The sequence below is a fragment of the Coregonus lavaretus genome, assembly GCF_964263955.1.
Source record: "Coregonus lavaretus genome assembly, contig: HAP1_SCAFFOLD_2483, whole genome shotgun sequence".
NCBI classification, from domain to species: domain Eukaryota; kingdom Metazoa; phylum Chordata; class Actinopteri; order Salmoniformes; family Salmonidae; genus Coregonus; species Coregonus lavaretus.
In genome coordinates this window covers 10,001-31,604 of record NW_028163861.1, presented here as the reverse complement: position 1 = coordinate 31,604, position 21,604 = coordinate 10,001, and the positions used below count along the sequence as shown (strand labels likewise).

Genomic DNA, 21,604 nt, shown 5'->3' with positions numbered 1-21,604 from the left:
ATCACCCACCAGCCCCTCCCTCCCATCACCCACCTGCCCCTCCCTCCCATCACCCACCAGCCCCTCCCTCCCATCACCCACCAGCCCCTCCCTCCCATCACCCACCTGCTCCTCCCTCCCATCACCCACCAGCCCCTCCCTCCCATCACCCACCAGACCCTCCCTCCCATCACCCACCTGCCCCTCCCTCCCATCACCCACCTGCCCCTCCCTCCCATCACCCACCAGCCCCTCCCTCCCATCACCCACCAGCCCCTCCCTCCCATCACACTTACAGGCTCACCTGTCACTCTGTCCTCCAGGTGTCTGTTTGTATTGTTAGTATTGACCTGGCCTACGGTGATGACAGAAAGGATAAGAGGTTGTTGGTATTTGTAATGTGGTGCCAGTCTGCCAGAGCGTCGTACCGTCAAGCGTCGTGGGTCTGTCTGTAACCATGGTACCCTTCGCCACATAACCTTTTTAAGACTTGTAAGACCCAGACCAGAGAGGACACATCATAACCACCATGGCAGCCATTGAGTGGTGGATCAAAGAAAGAGGAGAGACTGAGATAAAAACCCTGGTGAAGACAAACAAACTCTCCTCCAGTTCAGTTCGCCCTCAGACTGGGCGTCTCCATGGTGATCTTCCTAGCGACAGGGAGTCCTGTGGGACTGCTGTCGACCTGAAAATGAACGCATCACAGAGGACATTTTAAAGCCCTCAGCTTCACAAGCTCAGAAGGAACAGAACACGATGTGGAGAATCAGAGAATATCCGGTCAGAATCAGAAACGATAAAGCTTGTTATTATAACCAATGAGTCAAATGCTACTAATGCACAAGATGCTTCAATTAATAATTATTCTATTGCATTCTCAACTCTAACAACTCAGTATTGAGAAGGAATCAAATGGAATGTGTTCACAGACCTTTTATTCTCCATGCATTTCAAACCTACACTGTGTAGGATTATAGCTGTACAAATCCATACCATTTTTGCTCAGAGATACAGCACAGTGCTAGTCTCTGAATAATGAACGCTCCTCTTACTGTAGGTGTGCTGATAATATGAATTATGTACAAACAGAATAGGTTATCAGTGTTCTGATCTTTCTCCCAACCAGGGAGAGAACTCTTACATAATAACAAGTGTGCAGGCTTGTGTGGAAGAGCAATATTTACATGGATCTTACTATAATCTATCCTTTTGCTGTTAGAATCCTTTGCCTTTTGTTCCCCAGGCATTCATTTATTCTATCTCTCTCTCCCCTCTCTCTCTCTCTCTCTCTCTCCTCTCTCTCTCTCTCTCTCTCTCTCCCTCTCTCTCTCTCTCTCTCTAGCTGTTTCATTCATGAGACACAGCGCATCAGCCTTCGGATTTGCAGTGAGTTCCATTTATACATATTAATTAGTCATAAAGTCATGGTGTGCATTTTATTAACGCTGGTTGGGTTCAGACGCAATGCTGCCATCGTCTCCTTGGTAACAGCCAGGGAAGCATGAGAACACATCAGAACACTGTGTGATAACAGAACAGACCCCACAGACCATAGAAATAGAATCCATTCCATTTCTATTTATATGGCACAGACACTGTAGTAGGAAGCTCTAGTTTATTTGTTTATTTGGATCCCCATTAGCTTTTGCAGAAGCAGCAGCTACTCTTCCTGGGGTCCACATAAAAACACAAAACATGACAAATAACATAACACTGATAAACTGATAGACAAGCCCCACAATTCTTTTATTCAACGATATACAAACAATACAACTAAAATATAAAACAAACAAGAATGGTATCTAGAATGCTATTAAAGCACACTATAATTCCATGTCAGGTATACCAGGACAGATTACTGAAGGACATGGACATTAATAAACCAATGCTGAGCTGTTAAGCCAGTTGGTGCCATCTATGTTTCAACAGAAAGAAACATGACTGTTTACGTGTGTGTTTTCCCACTTTTTCTAAGGAATTAATATCCCAAAGTAATTGTGTGCTGGTTGGTAGCTATAGCTGCATGAAACCAGAGGGTGGCGTTATAATGACAACCATAGAGAGTGTGTCTGATGGTGCCTACAGGCTAGAGTCTGTCTTCAGACTGCTGAGCTGTAGTAGTACTAGGAGTAGTAGGCTGTTAATGACACCACAGGGGATAGATGTGTTGGTCTCACGGTAAAGAATCCTGCAGTTCATTAACCACGCTACTCTAGTGGAAAATATAGGGAGTTTAGGGTAATAGTGGAATGGAAGGCGGGACTGTAGACTTCAGTGTTTTCCTGAATGTGATGTATGTTATTTTACTATTTGATGCATCCCCACTGGAGACCTAATTCCTGTCTTTACAGTTTGACGCCACGTTGGACGTGCTGTCTTCAATCATCGTGCTGTGGCGTTATAGCAACGCAGCAGCTGTCCACTCTGCCCATAGGGAGTACATGTGAGTAAAACGGACACAAAATGTATATTCATCTCTTTGAACGTTGCATGGTGTTCCCAATTAGAATGTTCCCTGTACACCACCATAGCAACAGTTCTCACCTAGTAGCCTACTGGATAATTACCACCATAGCAACAGTTCTCACCTAGTAGCCTACTGGATAATTACCACCATAGCAACAGTTCTCACCTATTAGCCTACTGGATAATTACCACCATAGCAACAGTTCTCACCTAGTAGACTACTCGATAATTACCACCATAGCAACAGTTCTCACCTAGCAGCCTACTGGATAATTACCACCATAGCAACAGTTCTCACCTAGCAGCCTACTGGATAATTACCACCATAGCAACAGTTCTCACCTAGCAGTCTACTGGATAATTACCACCATAGCAACAGTTCTCCCCTTGCAGCCTACTGGATAATTATCCTCAGAAGCCTGCCTTGTAAATTCAATTTTCCTTGAATCTACTGTATATCAGTGTCTCGTACAGTGGCTTTCGAAAGTATGCACCCCCCTTGGCATTTTTCCTATTTTGTTGCCTTTTGGGGGGGTTTGTATCATTTGATTTACACAACATGACTACCACTTTGAAGATGCAAAATAATTTTTTTTGTGAAACAAACAACAAATAAGACCAAAAAAAAGAAAACTTGAGCGTGCATAACTATTCACCTATGACTAGGCCATTCCAAGACATTTAAATGTTTCCCCTTAAACCACTCGAGTGTTGCTTTGGCAGTATGCCACGCATAGCCTACAAGCCACTGATGCAGACCTTTGAAACATTTACATGTTAAATAAGTCTAATAAATCCATGTAATATAGCCTACACCATCCTTATGTCATTATGTTAGGTTCTGATCTGGCTATGCCATATAATTGTGGTTTACACTAGTTCATTTAGCAGAAAATAATTGCTTATAATTCCGTGGCGTTATTTTATATTATTTTATAGTATGAAGAATACAATTGAACATACAGTACCAGTCAACATTTTGGACACACCTACTCATTCAAGGGTTTTTCTTTTTTTAAACTATTTTCTACATTATAGAAAAATAGTGAAGACATCTAAACTATGAAATAACACATATGGAATCATGTAGTAACCAAAAAAGTGTTAAACAAATCAAAATATATTTTGCATGAAAAAAAAGTTGCATGAAAGGCATGAGCTCTGCTTTGTTTTTTTTGCGCAGGCTGTACACACTTCATCAGTCTCTCATTCACAATTTGACAAGCACTTGATAATGCCTCAAATTTCCTGTCGGCATCTCCTTTGTGTGGCCGTAAGGCCCCCTAAAAAAATGCTGGCCTTTTGCAGCCAGTGCCCGTTGTGCCCTTGGGCTGAATATAACAATTATAATTCATTTCTCCTTGTTGTGCGCTCCAAAGCACCTCTCACTCACATTCACGTGATTGGGTCTTTCTCACAGGCTACAAGTGAAGACAGACACATTGGGGACGCAACTGTCCACGTCCTTATCCAATTCCGAGGCGCATATTGAAGATATCGGAAGAACTGTCTACATTTACTTTCGCCAGCCAACAACATGAGTAGGTCTAATGAACAGGAAAAGCACTAGGCTATGTCAATCTACTATCCCCCATAGTACAAAGTTGACCTATTCTATTCTGTGCGATAAATTAATATTCCATACATTGTCTGGGACAATTGTGGGATGCGATAGATCCCAAATTAATACAACCACTAGCATAAAAAAAAACTGTTTTAAGTAATGAGGCTGATGCAACAGATCAGAATGTTTAGCTTAAAATGTTGCTAAACTATTAGGCTATTTCTTCACATTATAAGCACAGCAATGCGCATACCGCAGTAGGCTATAAGCGTGAATGTTCCATTAGCAGGAAAACACCATTATCAAAAGTGACAGCAAATGTGATTATGCATGTAATGCTTTTATTATGAAGGTGCATTTTTATGGTGAAAATGATCTTCCCCAAACTTGAAACTCACGCGCTGCATATGAATGGCAGTTAGGCTCTACATCCGTCGTAAAGTGGATTAATGTGCTAATTTTAAGAAGTTGTTTGGCCACTTTAGTTGTGATACAAACCTTATCAAAACATATAGGCCAATGGGCTAGGCTACATGAGGTGTGCGACTATGATTTGAAAAAGTCGCAAAAAAAGGCATGCACTGTTTCTTGCTTTAAATTGGGCATCATTCACAATTGATAATATATAATTCACGAGTGAAAGGCTAATATTGTCACCCATCAGACTATTCTTGATTTAATCTTGTCTTTACATATACTAAATAATGTATGTGTGAAATTTGTTTTGATTTAGAATGGACCATTATTATGCACCTGTCTGGAAACAGGGGCGGGGAAAAATACATGTCATCTATGCACTTAAATAGCAAATGTCAACTAGGCTATACTCCTGTTGTAAAGAGAGGCAATGTGCTTAATATTAGGAAAGTTGAGAAATAAATATAGTAGGTATAGTAGGTAAATATAGTAGAAAGCTGATGGGATCCTCCTCTTTTTAATAGAGGCCATCACTCTGTTTTCTCACGCAATTGCTAGCCTATAGAAATGTTGCGCAACATGAGCTCATGGGCTCTCATGAAGTGTTTGATTAGATTTTCAATACATTTGCATTGATGTCAGAGTGATTAAATGTATGCACTCACTTAACTGTAAGTCGCTCTGGATAAGAGCGTCTGCTAAATGACAAAAATTTAAAAAATTTAAATGATTAGAGGGACAATAGAGTGCTGAGTACCAGGCAGTTAGCACATTTGGTAGGCTACTAATGACCATCAGCAGCATCAGAGCTTGGAGAAGCCTAATTACCGTGACTAAACGGTCACATGGAATTTGACTGGTGACCGTCGGTGTGGCGGTAATATGGTCACCGTAACAGCCCTATTCGTACATGACCATATTGAGCTGTTAAATGTATTTTTAGTCCAGGCTGCCAGGTAGAGCATCTGCTAAATGACTAAAATGTAAAATATAGGTACAGTATATCTTCCACAGTGTTACAGGATACAGTATATCTTCCACAGTGTTACAGGATACAGTATATCTTCCGCAGTGTTACAGGATACAGAATATATTCCACAGTGTTACAGGATACAGTATATCTTCCGCAGTGTTACAGGATACAGTATATCTTCCACAGTGTTACAGGATACAGTATATCTTCCGCATTGTTACAGGATACAGTATATATTCCACAGTGTTACAGGATACAGTATATCTTCCACAGTGTTACAGGATACAGTATATCTTCCACAGTGTTACAGGATACAGTATATATTCCACAGTGTTACAGGATACAGTATATATTCCACAGTGTTACAGGATACAGTATATTTTCCGCAGTGTTACAGGATACAGTATATCTTCCACAGTGTTACAGGATACAGTATATATTCCACAGTGTTACAGGATACAGTATATCTTCCGCAGTGTTACAGGATACAGTATATCTTCCACAGTGTTACAGGATACAGTATATCTTCCGCAGTGTTACAGGATACAGTATATCTTCCACAGTGTTACAGAATACAGTATATATTCCACAGTGTTACAGGATACAGTATATCTTCCACAGTGTTACAGGATACAGTATAACTTCCACAGTGTTACAGGATACAGTATAACTTCCACAGTGTTACAGGATACAGTATAACTTCCACAGTGTTACAGGATGCAGTATATCTTCCACAGTGTTACAGGGGTTCATCCTAGTTCGCATCTTGTTCCTGGTTCGACAGCATCTCACAGTTACTTCCTCAACACTGCAGAATCTACAATGATAAAGGACACTGCCGCCCGTCTACCATCCATCTTGTGTCTGCCCACTGTAGGGGGATGGGAGTACAGGAATGGAGGGGGATGGGAGTACAGGAATGGAGGGGGAAGGGAGTACAGGAATGGAGGGGGGAAGGGAGTACAGGAATGGAGGGGGGAGGGAGTACAGGAATGGAGGGGGGAATGGAGGGGGGAAAGGAGTACAGGAATGGATGGGGGAAGGGAGTACAGAAATGGAGGGGGGAAGGGAGGGGGGAAGGGAGTACAGGAATGGAGGGAGGAAGGGAGTACAGGAATGGAGGTGGGAAGGGAGTACAGGAATGGAGGGGGGAAGGGATGGATGGATAAAGACATTCTCATTCTCAGTCACAACCAGAGATAAATGGTGAAGTAATGACGAAGGAAGAAAACAACATCTTTCTCCGGCGCCAAAGATGCACTAAACTGTGAAGCTGCTGCTGGATCTATTGCCAGGAACCCAGAGAAATGACACCTTTCACTTTTGTTTAAAGGGAACAGATCTCCCCTTCCTCTCTATGTCTGATTAAACCTGTGTTAAAATAGCACTCACAAACAGCTCTGGGTCCCTGGAGAACCAGTACAGCAATTAAAGTGTACCTCGGGGAGGTGAAGTAAAAAAAAAACTGCAAGGCAATTTGTTAACTGAAAAATGTATTTTAGTGAAGATTTTTGCCTCCATTTTTACTGGATGATGACAAGGGAAGCAACCCTCCCTCAGTAAACCCATGTAACCCATGAATGATAATTCATACAATTGTTAACTTGATATGTATGCATGTATCACACTACACACTACATCATCCTACATTTACCACATCAAATCTACATTTGCTAAGTAGAACCATGTAGGGTTCTTCAAAGAACTCCCACTATATGGTTCTTCCTAGAACCCTCTATGAAGGGTTCTGCCTAGAACTCATTATGAATGGTTCTACCAATAACCATTTTATCATTTTAAGGTTCTTCCTAGAACCATCTGTGAAAGGTTCTACCGAGAACCCTTTTTATCTTTGGAGGGTTCTTCCTAGAACCTTCTATGAATGGTTCCACCAGCCTTATTAGCCTTTAAATGTAATTATTTATGACAATACATTACATACTGTATGTCTTAAGGCCTTATTTTGTGGGCCTAATTATACCCTAACACAGTGTTGTTAGGAATCTCCTGGTTTATAGGCCACATCAGGCCTGCAAGTCACGTTATGTTGGCTTGCAAAGTGATGTGTAATTCCTATTGGAGTCCAGCCAGAGTTAGGATATCCAACAAGTGAAATTGTTAATCACCTGCAACCTGTATTCAGAATGACTGCAGGGTAGGGAAGATTATATACTGAGACTACCTCAATCATCTAAACTGGACCAACCATCTCAGTAACGGGTGCAATAAATCAAATTATTAACAGATTTAATTCGTTTAGAAAATGATGGTTTTTATCTTTGTGTAGCATAAAATGAATCAACCAAGCAATGCACTGTACATGCAAAAACACTGATATTACAGCAAAACCGTCACGGATTCTGCCGAGACTGCTCCTCCTCCTGGTTCGGGCAGGCTTCGGCGTTCGCCGTCCCCGAAGTACTAGCTGCCACCGCTCTATGTTTCGTAGTGTGATTGCTTTTGTCTGTCTTTCACACCTGTGTCCATTTGTGTGTTGATTACTTGTCCTATAAGTTCCTTGTTTTGCATTAGTCTGATTGTGTGTTGTTATTTTCTGCCTGTCGTGCAGAGCTGCGTGTCTGCACTCTGTCTATGTTTGGGATTATTGTTTACGCGTGTTTGCGTAATTGCCTCGCCTCCGTCTGTTTTCAAGGTCGTGTTTTGTTTGTTGCTCTTTGGACTATTAAAGTCTTTTTTGGACGTATCCTCTGTGTCCTGCGCCTGACTCCTCCACCACATCCACATCGGAACTACTGACAGAACAACACACCATCTATGGAGTCAGCAGGAACAGCGGCGGCACCCGAATCCCTGGAAGACCGGATCAGCTACCAAGACACCATGATCCGGCAACTTGGGGCCGCCATGGACGAGGTGTCCAACACTCTGCGCCGGTTGGTGACTCGAGAGGTGCCTACGCACTCTTACACCATCCCATCACCAACGGCCAGTCCTCCTCTCTCAGCACCGGAACCCAGTGGCATTCGGCTCTCGCTCCTGAGGGCATATGACGTTTCTGCAGCCGGGTGTCAGGGATTCCTCCTGCAGGTGGAATTGTACCTGGCCACCATACACCCGGCGCCCTCGGGATACGAGAGCGTCTCCGCCCTCATCTCCTGTCTATCCGGCAAGGCGTTGGAGTGGGCCAACGCCGAATGGAGTGGAATAGACGCCGCTACCATCACCTACGCAGAGTTCTCCCGCCGCTTCAGGGCTGTCTTCGATCATCCACCTGAGGGGAAAGCGGCGGGAGAGCGTCTGTTCCACCTCCGACAGGGGAAGAGGAGCGCACAGGAGTTCGCACTGGAGTTCCGGACGCTAGCGGCAGATGCGGGGTGGAATGAGAGGGCCCTCATCGACCACTACCGGTGTAGCCTACGAGAGGACGTTCGTCGTGAGCTGGCCTGCAGGGACACCAACCTGTCGTTCGACCAGTTGGTGGACATTTCCATCCGTCTAGACACCCTGCTGGCTACCCGCAGCGGGGGTCGTCCATTCCACCCTCCAGCACCTCCGAGCCGATTCCCATGGAGCTCGGGGGTGCTGGCGCTAGAGAGAGGAGGAGAGAGAACCCGAGGGGGGCCATCCCCTGCACCAACTGTGGTCGTGGAGGACACACCGCGGCCAGGTGCTGGGGAGGGTCTCCTGGGAGAGGGGACAACAGGTCACGCACTGGGGAGTCATTTCAGGTGAGTAGGCGCCCCACTTACCCAGAGCTTTCTGTTGGTCACATGAGTATTCCTGTGAGATTTCCACAGGTGGCACCTCATTCCCAGCATAAGGCGCTAGTAGATTCAGGCGCAGCTGGGAACTTTATTGATCGGGCATTTTGTTGTAGGTTAGGAATTGCCCTTCGGCCGGTAGAAGCTCCATTTCCTGTCCACGCCTTAGACAGCCGGCCGTTGGGGTCGGGCCTGATCAGGGAGGTCACAGCACCACTGACGATGACGACGCAGGGGGGTCATGAGGAGATCATTCAGTTTTATCTGATTGACTCTCCTGCGTACCCCGTGGTGTTGGGGCTTCCCTGGTTAAGCACCCATGATCCTACCATTGCGTGGCAACAGAGGGCTCTTATGGAGTGGTCTGCCCAGTGTGTAGGGAGATGTCTAGGTGTTTCCGTAGGGGCGACCTCGGTAGAGAGTCCGAACCAAGTGCCCGCACTGCGCATTCCCCCTGAGAATGAGGACTTAGCACTGGTGTTCAGCAAATCGAGGGCAACACGGCTACCTCCTCATAGACAGGGGGACTGTGCGATAAATCTCCAAACAGGAGCGGCTCTTCCACGGAGTCGTGTGTATCCCCTGTCTCAAGAGGAGACAGCGGCTATGGAGACTTACATAGCCGAGTCCTTGGCACAGGGATACATACGGTCCTCCACTTCCCCGGTTTCCTCGAGTTTCTTCTTTGTGAAGAAGAAGGACGGGGGATTGTGCCCGTGTATTGATTACCGTAGTCTCAATCAGATCACAGTTAAGTACAGTTACCCACTTCCACTGATTGCGACTATGACGGAATCGTTACGCGGAGCGCAGTTCTTCACAAAGTTGGATCTCAGGAGCGCGTACAATCTGGTGCGCATTAGGGAGGGGGATGAATGGAAAACAGCATTTAGCACCACCTCGGGTCATTACGAGTATCTCGTCATGCCATACGGGTTAATGAATGCTCCTTCAGTCTTCCAATCCTTTGTTGACGAGATTTTCCGGGACATGCATGGGCAGGGTGTAGTAGTGTACATCGACGACATCCTAGTGTACTCTTCTACACGAGCCGAGCATGTAGCCCTGGTGCGCCGAGTGTTGAGAAGACTGTTGGAGCATGACTTGTATGTCAAGGCAGAGAAATGCCTGTTCTTCCAGGAGTCCGTCTCCTTTTTGGGTTATCGGTTGTCCGCGTCTGGTGTGGAGATAGAGGTAGACCGTGTATCGGCCGTGCGTAATTGGCAAACTCCAACCACTGTAAAAGAGGTGCAGCAGTTCTTGGGTTTTGCTAATTACTACCGGAGGTTTATTCGGGGTTTTGGACAAGTTGCAGCTCCCATTACGTCCCTGCTAAAGGGGGTCCGGTTCGTTTGCAGTGGTCGGCTGAGGCGGACAGGGCATTTGTCAAACTGAAGAAACTGTTCACCTCGGCCCCGGTGCTGGCGCATCCGGATCCCTCTTTTCCATTCCAAGTAGAGGTAGACGCGTCCGAGACCGGTATTGGGGCAGTCCTGTCACAACGGTCCGGCACGCCACCTAAACTCCGCCCCTGTGCGTTCTACTCTAAGAAGCTCAGCTCGGCGGAGCGCAACTATGACGTTGGGGACAGGGAGCTGTTAGCCGTAGTCCAGGCCCTAAAGGTGTGGAGGCATTGGCTTGAGGGGGCTCAACACCCTTTCCTCATTCTGACTGATCACCGTAACCTTGAGTACATCCGGGCAGCTAGGAGATTGAACCCTCGTCAGGCTAGGTGGAACATGTTCCTAACCCGGTTTGTTTTTAAGATCACATACATCCCAGGGTCCCAGAATGGTAAGGCAGACGCCCTGTCCCGGCGGTATGACACAGAGGAGAGGTCCAACGAGCCTACTTCCATACTGCCGGAGTCTTGTTTGGTGGCTCCGGTGGTATGGGAGGTCGATGCGGAAATCGAGCGGGCACTGCGTACCGACCCTACTCCCCCCGAGTGTCCTGTGGGGCGGACGTACGTTCCGCTCGAGGTTCGTGATCGTCTTATTTATTGGGCTCATACATCACCCTCCTCTGGACATCCAGGTATTGGCCGGACCGTGCACTGTCTTAGCATGAAATACTGGTGGCCCACGTTAGCTAAGGATGTGAGGGTTTATGTCTCCTCCTGCTCGGTGTGTGCCCAGTGTAAGGCGCCTAGACATTTGCCCAGGGGTAAGTTACATCCCCTGCCTGTTCCACAACGACCATGGTCCCACCTATCGGTGGATTTTGTAACTGACCTACCCCCCTCCCAGGGGAATACCACCATTTTGGTCGTTGTGGATCGGTTTTCCAAGGCCTGTCGTCTCCTTCCAATGCCGGGTCTCCCTACTGCCCTACAAACCGCTGAGGCCCTATTTACCCATGTGTTCCGGCACTATGGGGTCTCCGAGGATATTGTGTCTGACCGAGGTCCCCAGTTCACCTCCAGAGTTTGGGGGGCGTTCATGGAACGATTGGGGGTTTCGGTAAGCCTTACCTCGGGGTACCACCCAGAGAGCAATGGGCAGGTGGAACGTGTCAACCAGGATGTGGGTAGGTTTTTGAGGTCCTATTGCCGGGACCGGCCGGAGGAGTGGTCTAGGTTCATCCCCTGGGCAGAGATGGCCCAGAACTCTCTCCGCCACTCCTCCACCAATTTAACACCTTTCCAGTGTGTTTTAGGTTATCAGCCGGTCCTGGCACCTTGGCACGAGAGCCAGATCGAGGCCCCTGCGGTGGACGAGTGGATTCGGCGCTCGGAGGAGACGTGGGACGCTGCCCATGTCCATCTGCAGCGTGCCATCCGTCAACAAAAGGCGAGCGCCGATCGCCACCGCAGTGAGGGACCAGTGTACGCACCGGGAGATCGAGTCTGGCTCTCGACTCGAAACCTGCCCCTCCGCCTGCCCTGCCGGAAGCTGGGTCGGCGGTTTGTGGGGCCCTTCAAAGTCCTGAGAAGATTGAACGAGGTGTGTTACAGGTTACAACTGCCTATAGAGTACAAAAATATTAACCCCTCGTTCCATGTGTCTCTTCTCAGGCCGGTGGTAGCTGGCCCACTCCAAGAAGATGAGATAGGAGAGACCCCTCCGCCCCCTTTGGACATCGAGGGGGCCCCGGCGTACAGGGTCCGGACCATCTTGGACTCGAGGCGCCGGATGAGTGGTCTCCAGTATCTCGTGGAGTGGGAGGGGTACGGTCCGGAGGAACGGTGCTGGGTGCCCAGGAGGGACATCCTCGATCCATCCCTCCTGACTGAGTTCCACCGTGGGCATCCCACGCGCCCGGGTCCGCTTCCTCCTGGCCGTCCCCGAGGCCGGGGTCGGCGCACGGCTGGAGCCGCGCGTCAAGGGGGGGGTACTGTCACGGATTCTGCCGAGACTGCTCCTCCACCTGGTTCGGGCAGGCTTCGGCGTTCGCCGTCCCCGGAGTACTAGCTGCCACCGCTCTATGTTTCGTAGTGTGATTGCTTTTGTCTGTCTTTCACACCTGTGTCCATTTGTGTGTTGATTACTTGTCCTATAAGTTCCTTGTTTTGCATTAGTCTGATTGTGTGTTGTTATTTTCTGCCTGTCGTGCAGAGCTGCGTGTCTGCACTCTGTCTATGTTTGGGATTATTGTTTACACGTGTTTGCGTAATTGCCTCGCCTCCATCTGTTTTCGAGGTCGTATTTTGTTTGTTGCTCTTTGGACTATTAAAGTCTTTTTTGGACGTATCCTCTGTGTCCTGCGCCTGACTCCTCCACCACATCCACATCGGAACTACTGACAAAAACAAACAATTCTGAAAATCTCCCTGCAACAGAACATGCTGGGAATTATTATATATTGTTCTATGTAGAACCCTTGCCTTCCAAAGAATCCTTCTTGCCTTCCAAAGAATCATCAACGAACCCTTTCTTCCAAAAATGGTTCTTAGGATGTTAAAGGTTCTTGGTAGAACCCTTTGCCTTACAAAGAACCCTTGTCTTCCAAAAAGGGTTCTTCTGATCAAAACAGTTATTTGTAGAACCCTTTCCCCCCGCAAATAACCCTTTTTTCTAAGAGTGTAATGGTATGGTAATGATATGGTATGGTAATAGTATGCTAATAGATGGTATGGTAATAATATGGTAATAATATGGTAATTATAATTGTATGTAATTGTATGGTATTGTATGGTAATGAGGTAATATGGTATGGTATGGTAATAGTATGGTAATAGTTTAGTATGGTATTAGAATGGTATGCATTATGTGGTAATATGTTTTGGTTTCTGTATGTCCACAGAGCGTGTGTGGTCCTTGGGGTGGTCTTCATCTTGTCATCCCTGTGCATTCTGGGAAAAGCCATCCATGACCTGGCCACCAAGCTGCTTCCTGAAGTGGTGAGAGACACACGCACGCAAAACGCAAGCACGCACGCACACACACACACACACACACACACACACACACACACACACACACACACACACACACACACACACACACACACACACACACACACACACACACACACACACACACAGACACAGAAAACCCTGTAGTGAGACATCAGTGTGATATATCAGTTATTTTAGAATCTTTCCTCAAAGTCTTCACCATGTTTTATATATTTTTTTAAACATTTTTACATTTTTAGTCATTTAGCAGACGCTCTTATCCAGAGCGATTTACAGTTAGTGAGTGCATACATTTTCATACTGGCCCCCCGTATATACCTGAAGGTGTCTTTTTATAGCCCCCTTTTGTACTTGTGATGTCAAAGAGGTCTTCCTCTGTCTCTCTCTGTTTCACCTGCCCATGTGATGAAGTGCAAGGCCTGCTGAAGCAGAGAAAGGAGTGGCTTGGTTAATCCTGGAAATGAAATGAAATGAAATGAAATTTTATTTGCCACATGCGCCGAATACAACAGGTGTAGACCTTACAGTGAAATGCTTACTTACAAGCCCTTAACCAACAATGCAGTTTTAAGAAAAATAAGTGTTAAATAAAGAAATAGATAAGTAAAAAATAAAAATAACAAATAATTAAAGAGCAGCAGTAAAATAAAATAACAGTAGGGAGGTTATATACAGGGGGTACCGGTACAGAGTCAATGTGCTGGGGCACCGGTTAGTCCAGGTAATTGAGGTAATATGTAGATGTACACTACCGTTCAAAAGTTTTGGGTCACTTAGAAATGTCCTTGTTTTCCATGAAAACAGTTTGAATAGGAAATATAGCAAAATGAATAGGACAAGTAGTCATTGACAAGGTTAGAAATAATGATTTTTAATTTAAATAATAATTGTGTCCTTCAAACTTTGCTTTCGTCAAAGAATCCTCCATTTGCAGCAATTACAGCCTTGCAGACCGTTGGCATTTTAGTTGTCAATTTGTTGAGGTAATCTAAAGAGATTTCACCCCATGCTTCCTGAAGCACCTCCCACAAGTTGGATTGGCACTTCTTACGTACCATACGGTCAAGCTGCTCCCACAACAGCTCAATAGGGTTGAGATCCAGTGACTGTGCTGGCCACTCCATTATAGACAGAATACCAGCTAACTGCTTCTTCCCTAAATAGTTATTGCATCGTTTGGAGCTGTGCTTTGGGTCATTATCCTGTTGTAGGAGGAAATTGGCTCCAATCAAGCGCCGTCCACAGGGTATGGCATGGCATTACAAAATGGAGTGATAGCCTTCCTTCTTCAAGATCCCTTTTACCCTGTAGAAATCTCCCACTTTAACACCACCAAAACACCCCTAGCCATCACATTGCTTCCACCATGCTTGACAGATGGCATCAAGCACTCCTCCAGCATCTTTTCATTTGATCTGCGTCTCACAAATGTTCTTCTTTGTGATCCGAACACCTCAAACTTCGATTTGTCTGTCCATAACACTTTTTTCCAATCTTCCTCTGTCCAGTGTCTGTGTTCTTTTGCCCATCTTAATATTTTATTTTTATTGGCCAGTCTGAGATATGGCTTTTTCTTTGCAACAAGAAGGTCAGCATCCCGGAGTCGCCTCTTCACTGTTGACGTTGAGTCTGGTGTTTTGCAGGTACTATTTAATGAAGCTGCCAGTTGAGGACCTGTGAGGCGTCTGTTTCTCAAACTAGACACTCTAATGTATTTGTCCTCTTGCTCAGTTGTGCACCGGGGCCTCCCACTCCTCTTTCTATTCTGGTTAGAGCCAGTTTGCACTGTTCTGTGAAGGGAGTAGTACACAGCGTTGTACGAGATCTTCAGTTTCTTGGCAATTTCTCGCATGGAATAGCCTTCATTTCTCAGAACAAGAATAGACTGATGAGTTTCATAAGAAAGTTATTTGTTTCTGGCCATTTTGAGCCTGATGCTCCAGATAGTCTCAAGAAGGCCAGTTTTATTGCTTCTTTAATCAGCACAAGAGTTTTCAGCTGTGCTAACATAATTGCAAAAGGGTTTTCTAATGATCAATTAGCCTTTTAAAATGATAAACTTGGATTAGCAAACACAACGTGCCATTGGAACACAGGACTGATGGTTGCTGATAATGGGCCTCTGTACGCCTATGTAGATATTCCATTAAAAATCAGCCGTTTCCAGCCATTTACAACATTAACAATGTCTACACTGTATTTCTGATCCATTTTATGTTATTTTAATGGACAAAAAAATTGCTTTTCTTTCGAAAACAAGGACATTTCTAAGTGACCCCAAACTTTTGAACGGTAGTGTAGGTGCTGCTGTAGGCCCTCCTTGGTTGGGGACAGAAGCACCAGATCATCAGCAAACAGTAGACACTTTACTTCAGATTCTAGTAGGGTGAGGCCGGGTGCTGCAGACTGTTATAGTACCATCGCCAATTCGTATATATATATGTTGAAGAGGTTGGGGCTTAAGCTGCATCCCTGTATCACCCCACGGCCCTGTGGAAATAAATGTGTGTTTTTTTGCCAATTTTAACCGCACACTTGTTGTTTGTGTACATGGATTTTATAATGTCGTATGTTTTTCCCCCAACACCACTTTCCATCAATTCGTATAGCAGGCCCTAATGCCAAATTGAGTCGAAAGCTTTTTTGAAATCAACAAAGTATGAGAAGACTTTGCCTTTGTTTTGTTTTGTTTGTCAATTAGGGTGTGCAGGGTGAATACATGGTCTGTCGTACGATAATTTGGTAAAAAGCCAATTTGACATTTGCTCAGTACATTGTTTTCGCTGAGGAAATGTACGAGTCTGCTGTTAATCATAACGCAGAGGATTTTCCCAAGGTTGCTGTTGACGCATATCCCACGGTAGTTATTAGGGTCAAATTTGTCTCCACTTTTGTAGATTGGGGTTATCAGTCCTTGGTTCCAAATATTGGGGAATATGCCAAAGCTGAGGATGATGTTAAAGAGTTTAAGTATAGCCAATTGGAATTTGTGGTCTGTATATTTTATAATTTCATTTAGCATACCAGCAACCCCACAGGCCTTTTTGGGTTGGAGGGTTTGTATTTTGTCCTGTAGTTCATTCAGTGTAATTGGACAATCCAGTGGGTTCTGGTAGACTTTAATAGTTGATTCTAAGATTTGTATTTGATCATGTATATGTTCTTTCTGTTTGTTCTTTGTTATAGAGGCAAAAAGATTGGAGGAGTGGTTTATCCATACATCTCTGTTTCGGATAGATAACTCTTCGTGTTGTTGATTGTTTAGAGTTTGATGTACTTAACCCTGGGCAACATGGGCCTGGGAGGCTCACAGTGCTCCACAAATTGTACATTTTTCTACTTAATACTCACTGTATTCCTCCCAATTTTAATTTGACATTTTTCAATAAATGCACTGTAATTTAAAGCTAAAATCCTTAGTTGCTACATCTTTGGTATGGAATACCATGATATACCCATTGATTCATGAAGAATATATCTTATAAATGCCTCATGAGCTTAATTTCAACTGTCGTACCCCATCAGAATCCAAAATATAAGCTTGTTTTACTTCAACGTAAATGTAAACAAACACTATATAGCCTCAAAACTTGGTTAAAATGATCATTTTGATATCGTGGATGGTCATTCCTTGCATCCATAGCTCTGTCTATGAATTTGAGAGTGGTTACTGTACATTTCTCCATGCTCATCCCACAGCTTTTTACCAGAAGAGAGGCGTTTAGAATTGCAGGAAATTAGCTTGAAAACTGCAACATTTGCTCTCCGATGACAAGAGGTGGGCCTTTAAAATGTTCCTTCCCAGGGACCGAGACTTGGTTTGTCCAGCCATGCACTGCCAAAGTCATAGGAAAACTCCTTGTATGCTATTTCTATCTCACTCGAGTTGTGAGGGGCTCCCTGATGAATTTGCTATCACAAAAGGTTTGAGAACCCCTGCTGTATAATTAAGCAATAAGGCCAGAGGAGGTGTGGTATATTGCCTTTTTTTTGTCATACCTGCATTCAGGGCTCAAACCACCTAGTTTATAATCAGGTTTAGATAGTGATTGAACAGATCTGGCTCCAACAGACCTGTCTTCACATACTCATACACTACCGGTCAAAAGTTTTAGAACACCTACTCATTCAAGGGTTTTTCTTTATTTTTACTATTTGTAGTAGTGAAGACATCAAAACTATGAAATAACACATATGGAATCATGTAGTAACCAAAAATATGTTATATTTGAGATTCTTCAAATAGCCACCCTTTGCCTTGATGACAGCTTTGCACACTCTTGGCATTCTCTCAACCAGCTTCACCTGGAATGCTTTTCCAACAGTTTTGAAGGAGTTCCCACATATGCTGAGCTCTTGTTGGCTGCTTTTCCTTCACTCTGCGGTCCAACTCATCCCAAACCATCTCAATGTGGTTGAGGTCGAGGGATTGTGGAGGCCAGGTCATCTGATGCAGCTCTCCATCACTCTCCTTCTTGGTAAAATAGCCCTTACACAGCTTGGAGGTGTGTTGGGTCATTGTCCTGTTGAAAAACAAATGATAGTCCTACTAATCCCAAACCAGATAGGATGGCGTATCGCTGCAGAATGCTGTGGTAGCCATGCTGGTTAAGTGTTACTACATGATTCCATATGTGATAATTCGATTGCCTGTGGTCTCGCTATAGTAAGAAAGAGAGCAATGTTCATCCGGCTCCTTTGTAACTCCAATGGCAGACATATACAGCAAAAAGCGCTGCCGAAATGTTTTCCAATTCGCGTCCACATTGCCAACCAGGCTCAAAGCCTCCGGTGGCATGATAACATCCGTTACACCTCCATAAACTCCAACATTCACAGAATAAACACGATTTCCTGGTACCATGTATGACTCTGTGGGTTACAGCGAGCAGAGACGACCATCACCACCAATCATAGTTAACGAGTTCTTAATGTTATTCTGCCACTGCCACACATATACCACAGCTGTTGTAAAATAGTGTTGTAAACAATCACTCAGAACCACATCAATACAGGTCCAATGTCCTTCTAAACAGTCTCAGTTGGCCCATCTATAGTAATCCTGCCTGGCCCTGTGGCCAAATCAAACCCCAGGGGTCCATTGTGCTACGCACACACACACACACACACACACACGCACACACACACACACACACACACACACACACACACACACACACACACACACACACACACACACACACACACACACACACACACACACACACACACACACACACACACACACATACACACACATACACACACACATGCATGTGCACACACACACACACACACACACACACAACTGCCCCTGGGGTCGAGCTGCAGTGAGAGGCGATCCATCAGCCTGAAAGGATTAACTGGTCCAGGTGCTAGTAAGATTCAGTGTATGGTGGAAAGGTGGTGGTAGCTGTGTGTGTGTGTGGATTGCCTGGATGTGATTCCTCTCACGTCCACCCTCCCTCTCCCTCAGTGGCCAGTGAGTCTGGAGCCTGATTACAAATGGAGGAGTTAGATTGGTTTCCCAACTGCTGTGTGGAAGCGGACCTTTCATTTGAGCCAGGGGTATATGACAGAAAGAAAGGAAAAACACCTTCTGTCTTTTATCTCTCTCTCTCTCTCTCTCTCTCTCTCTCTCTCTCTCTCTCTCTCTCTCTCTCTCTCTCTCTCTCTCTCTCTCTCTCTCTCTCTCTCTCTCTCTATCTCTCTCTCTCTCTCTCTCTCTCTCTCTCAGGATGACTTCCTCTTCAGGAACAACCAGTAGTGTTGTTCAGTATTGATTCCAGACCTCAGTTTGACTTGGTAAAGGCTTCTGATGTGGGGAATAAGAGGGAACACTCAAAATGTACTGGGGTGCTTTGGGGAGGGTTGTGTGATTTTGTTATTCAATGTGTTTGTATGGGCTAATAGCAGTAAGGCCAGATAAAATGTTTCATCAAATAACGCGTGCTTGCGTGCGGTCTTAAAATGTCTAATGAATTAGCAAAATGATCCTTCGTATGACCTTCTTAAAACAATTCCATATAGCTTAGCAGACCTCCCCTCCCCCGGCTTAGACAGTGCTTAGACTGTTTAGTGCAAAAAATAAGGGGTTACAGTGGCTTGCGAAAGTATTCACCCCCCTTGGCATTTCTCCTATTTTGTTGCCTTACAACCTGGAATTAAAATAGATTTTTGGGGGTTTGTATCATTTGATTTACACAACATACCTACCACTTTGAAGATGCAAAACATTTTTTATTGTGAAACAAACAAGAAATAACACAAAAAAACAGAAAACTTGAGCGTGCATAACTATTCACCACCCCAAAGTCAATACTTTGTAGAGCCATCTTTTGCAGCAATTACAGCTGCAAGTCTCTTGGCACATCTAGCCACTGGGATTTTTGCCCATTCTTCAAGGCAAAACTGCTCCAGCTCCTTCAAGTTGGATGGCTTCCGCTGGTGTACAGCAATCTTTAAGTCATACCACAGATTCTCAATTGGATTGAGGTCTGGGCTTTGACTAGGCCATTCCAAGACATTTAAATGTTCCCCCTTAAACCACTTGAGTGTTGCTTTAGCAGTATGCTTAGGCTCATTGTCCTGCTGGAAGGTGAACCTCCGTCCCAGTCTCAAATCTCTGGAAGACTGAAACAGGTTTCCCTCAAGAATTTCCCTGTATTTAGTGCCATCCATCATTCCTTCAATTCTGACCAGTTTCCCAGTTCCTGCCGATGAAAAGCATCCCCACAGCATGATGCTGCCACCACCGTGCTTGACTGTGGGGATGGTGTTCTCAGGGTGATGAGAAGTGTTGGGTTTGCGCCAGACATAGCGTTTTCCTTGATGGCCAAAAAGATCAATTTTAGTCTCATCTGACCAGAGTACCTTCTTCCATATGTTTGGGGAGTCTCCCACATGGCTTACTTTAAGCAATGGTTTTGTTCTGGCCACTCTTCTCTAAAGCCCAGCTCTGTGGAGTTTATGGCTTAAAGTGGTCCTATGGACAGATTCTCCAATCTCCGCTGTGGAGCTTTGCAGCTCCTTCAGGGTTATATTTGGTCTCTTTGTTGCCTCTCTGATTAATGCCCTCCTTGCCTGGTCCGTGAGTTTTTGTGGGCGGCCCTCTCTTGGCAGGTTTGTTGTGGTGCCATATTCTTTCCATTTTTTAATAATGTATTGAATGGTGCTCCGTGGGATGTTCAAAGTTTAGGATATTTTTTTATAACCCAACCCTGATCTGTACTTCTCCACAACTTTGTTCCTGACCTGTTTGGAGTGCTCCTTGGTATTCATGGAGCCGCTTGCTTGGTGGTGCCCCTTGCTTAGTGGTGTTGCAGACCCCCCCCCCCCCCCCCCCCCCCCCCCCAAAAAAAAAAAGTAGGCCTACCTGGTAGAATGATATCATGATGATTTGTATTTGTATCCCTGACTGGGACTCAAACCCTGGTCCCTGTGACTGTCATTCCAAAACCATTATACTGTCACTATCCTCGCTATATATATCTCCTGAGTGGCGCAGTGGTCTAAGGCACTGCATCGCAGTGCTAACTGTGCCACTAGAGATCCTGGTTCGAATCCAGGCTCTGTCGCTGCAGGCCGCGACCGGGAGACTCATGGGCGGCACACAATTGGCCCAGGGTAGGGGAGGGAATGGCCGGCAGGGATGTAGCTCAGTTGATAGAGCATGGCGTTTGCAACGCCAGGGTTGTGGGTTCGATTCCCACGGGGGCCAGTATAAAAAAAAAGAAGGTATTCACTAACTGTAAGTCGTTCTGGATAAGAGCGTCTGCTAAATGACTAAAATGTAAATTTATATGAACCATGCTACAATTCCTACCAAGTGAGTTAACCCTATTGGCACGATGCATAGGGTGTTTGCCTTTCACGCCAGTGACCCGGTTTTACTTCCTTGTCCTGCCGTTTGAGACATTAGTGTCAGAAGTGGGAATACCAAATGGCTAAAATCTCTTGGTGAGATTGCTAGTTGTTGTACAAAGGTTGTTGAGTATTATTACAAGGGGTACAACTTTTATTTAATTTTGTATTGTGATAAAACTATTTTTTTATGCAAAATCAGTTATACAGTTAAGTAAATGTGTATGGCCTTGGGACAGTACATTTAACCAACTAGA

The 21,604-nt window shown here is 45.2% G+C and overlaps 1 protein-coding gene across 1 annotated transcript in view; it reads left to right on the top strand.

Annotated features, from left to right (window-relative positions):
* Positions 1-508: 508 nt before the first annotated feature.
* LOC311117705 (transmembrane protein 163a-like) overlaps positions 509-21,604 on the top strand; it is a gene marked incomplete at both ends in the record, with an annotated part of 29,582 nt that continues 8,486 nt past the window's right edge. Inside the window, 4 exons of the mRNA XM_084192634.1 lie at positions 509-650; positions 1,325-1,368; positions 2,334-2,425; positions 13,370-13,466. Coding sequence (XP_084048760.1) covers positions 509-650; positions 1,325-1,368; positions 2,334-2,425; positions 13,370-13,466 — 375 coding nt within the window. The remainder of the gene's footprint in view (positions 651-1,324; positions 1,369-2,333; positions 2,426-13,369; positions 13,467-21,604) is intronic.